This window comes from Carlito syrichta, unplaced genomic scaffold (assembly GCF_000164805.1).
Source record: "Carlito syrichta isolate Samal-C Ts95f unplaced genomic scaffold, Tarsius_syrichta-2.0.1 Scaffold312739, whole genome shotgun sequence".
Lineage (NCBI taxonomy): Eukaryota > Metazoa > Chordata > Mammalia > Primates > Tarsiidae > Carlito > Carlito syrichta.
Window position 1 is genome coordinate 767259 of NW_007256835.1, and position 2644 is coordinate 769902.

Sequence of the window (2644 nt, forward strand, 5' to 3'; positions counted from 1 at the left end):
GCTGCGGTGGCCAGGAGCGGCCACTGCACTCCAGTCTGGGCGACAGAGTGAGACTCCAACTCAAAAAATAAATAAATAAATAATATATATATATATTCATAGAAACGACGTCTCACTATGTTGCCGAGGCAGGTCTTTAACTCCTGGGTTCAAGTGATCCTCCTGCCTCGGCTTCCCAAAGTACTGGGATTAGAGATGTGAGCCATCACGCTGGGCCTGAAATGTCTTTTCAGTGAGGCTCGAAGGACAAGAATTTAGTTAAGCTAGAATGGACAGGCAAGGCTCCAGAAAGATGGAGTAGCAGGTGGAAAGGAAATGACAGAAGCTGTGTGAGCACATGCGAGCACAAAATGAGGCTGACACACACAACCTCTTCATACTTTCAGATTCGTGTTAATGAGTCCGCACCTTGTCCCCAAAGCAAAAAGATGATGAGTGGCATGTTTTAATCTGTGTTCTACTGTGTATCCTGTGTGTCATGTGGCTTTGAGATGATGATTTCAGACACCTACATAGTTTGCTATGTGAACGCTACATGTTTTGCTGCGGTAAGAACTTGGCCCTGTTGCCCCTCCCCTCCATATGTGCTGTCTTACCTGATCTCATAGGTGAGAACTAAGAGTGAACTCCTCCTCCCTGCAGGAATGTGATGTCACCTTATCAGACCCTATATGCGAGTTACTGACCTCAAAGACTGGACTTCAAATTAACACATGAGACTCAAGAGTTTGACAGGCACTTTGAGAGCTTAGGCCATGGCAGGCTAGGCTGTCAGCTGCCTCTCCAAAGATGGAGAACTCAGGCTGCGACAGGGCCACCCGCTGTTAGCCTCTGAGCTAATCTCCAGAGCCTCGCCTGCCCTCTAGCGTCAAGGGACTTTATGTGTCACCGATCTCCGCTTTGACGGACACCATCTCTCCCAAGAAACCTCTATCAATTTGGATACATTTGCAAAAATTATATGATGTACCCCGGTGATGTTCTGTGAAACATGACCTCTGAATATTGCTAAGTTGTACAAAACTTATAAATAAAACATTTCTATCTCTAAAATAAATAAAATAAAATAAAGATACATCTCCAGCTTTAATTTGACCTTAGTTTCCACCGTAGCCAGCTTCCATCCTAATTGAGCAACTAGACTTTAATGATTTTGAAACTCTCCCACTACGTTGTTAATGTACTGTGTCTGGCGAGTGTATTCCTGTGAAATTTGTTCTTTTTATTCTCCCCCTCCTTAAGTATTATGTACTTAAGGGTAAAAATTATCTTTGGATGGCAGTAAATCATGTGATTCACAAGTTCGTACTTTAATCGTCTCTTTATTTTAACCATACTTTTTTTCTTTTTTTTTTTGAGACAGGGCCTCACTCTGTTACTCAGGTTGGAGTGCAGTGGCAAAATCATCTCATCACAGTCTCAACCACCTGGGTTCGGGCAATCCAACCACCTCAGCCTCTTCAGCCTCCCAAGTATCTGGGACTACAAATGTGCACCACCATGCCTGGCCTACACATACAATTTTTTTTAAATCACAAAAATAACACATTTTGGCCAGTGGCTCATGCCTGTAATCCCAACACGTTGGGAGGATGAGACGGGAGAATTGCTTAAGCCCAGGAATTTGAGATCAGCTTGGGCAACACAGCAAGACTTCATCTCTACCAAAAAACAAACAAAAAGCCTAGCGTGTGTCATGGGCCTGCAGTCGCAGCTACTCGGGAGCCTGAGGCAGGAGGATTGCTTGAGCCTAGGAGATGGAGGCTGTGATGAGGCTTGATTGTGCCACTGCACTCCAGCCTGGGTGACAGAGTGAGACCCTGACTCAAAAAACAAAACAAAAATCTTTATGTTTAGAGGTTTTTGGTTGCCAAGGCATATTCTTGACCTCTTTTGGGATCACTCTGGCCTTTTCTTTATAAGCTAAAATGTAAATTTGGCCGGGAGTGGTGGTACGCACCTGTAGTCCCAGCTACTTGGGAGGCTGAGGCAGAAGGATCCCCTGAGCCCAGCAGGTCGAGGCTGCGGTGGCTGTGAGTGTGCCACTGTACTCCAGCCTGGGCGACAGAGGGAGACTCCTACTCAAAAATAAAGAAATACGATGTAAATTTGTCTAATAAACTGTCCTCTATGTGTGCTCCTTTTCACAATTTTCAGCGTTTGATAAGCTGCACGCACTTATTTTTCAGTCTCTTACCTGGCGCTCCGCGTCTTTAGCACAAAACCTAAATTCTGAAAGTTCGCAGCCCAGTTCACGTTGACGTCAAACCCGGGTGCACTCTGCGGCCTGGGCGCTGTGGACTTCAAGCCCCAGCAGGCATTGCGGCAGGCACACCGGACCTACGGGGTCCGAGAGGAGGGGGCCGGGCCCTCAGGTCCTCTCCCTCCCAGAAGCCCGCGGGCGGCTCGGAACGCCATTCCTATCATGGCCGCAGGAGCCGGGGCGACGGGCCCTGCTTCCGGCCCGGGCGTCGTGCGTGACCCGGCGGTGTCACAGCCGAGGAAGCGGCCCGGCCGGGAGGGCGGGGAGGGCGCGCGGCGGTCGGACGCGATGGCGGGAGGAGGCGGGAGCCACGACGGCAGCGGGCGGGCGGCGGGCCGGCGGGCGTCCCGCAGCGGCGGGGGGGGGGGCGGGGGGGGGGGC

General features: G+C 49.8%; 1 protein-coding gene across 1 annotated transcript in view; it reads left to right on the forward strand.

Moving 5' to 3' along the window:
• The first annotated feature begins 2425 nt into the window (after positions 1-2425).
• TERF2 (telomeric repeat binding factor 2) overlaps positions 2426-2644 on the forward strand; it is a 34622-nt gene continuing 34403 nt past the window's right edge. The window contains exon 1 of the mRNA XM_008070046.2: positions 2426-2644. This exon is cut by the window's right edge and continues 28 nt beyond it. Within this exon, the coding sequence (XP_008068237.2) occupies positions 2426-2644 (219 nt within the window).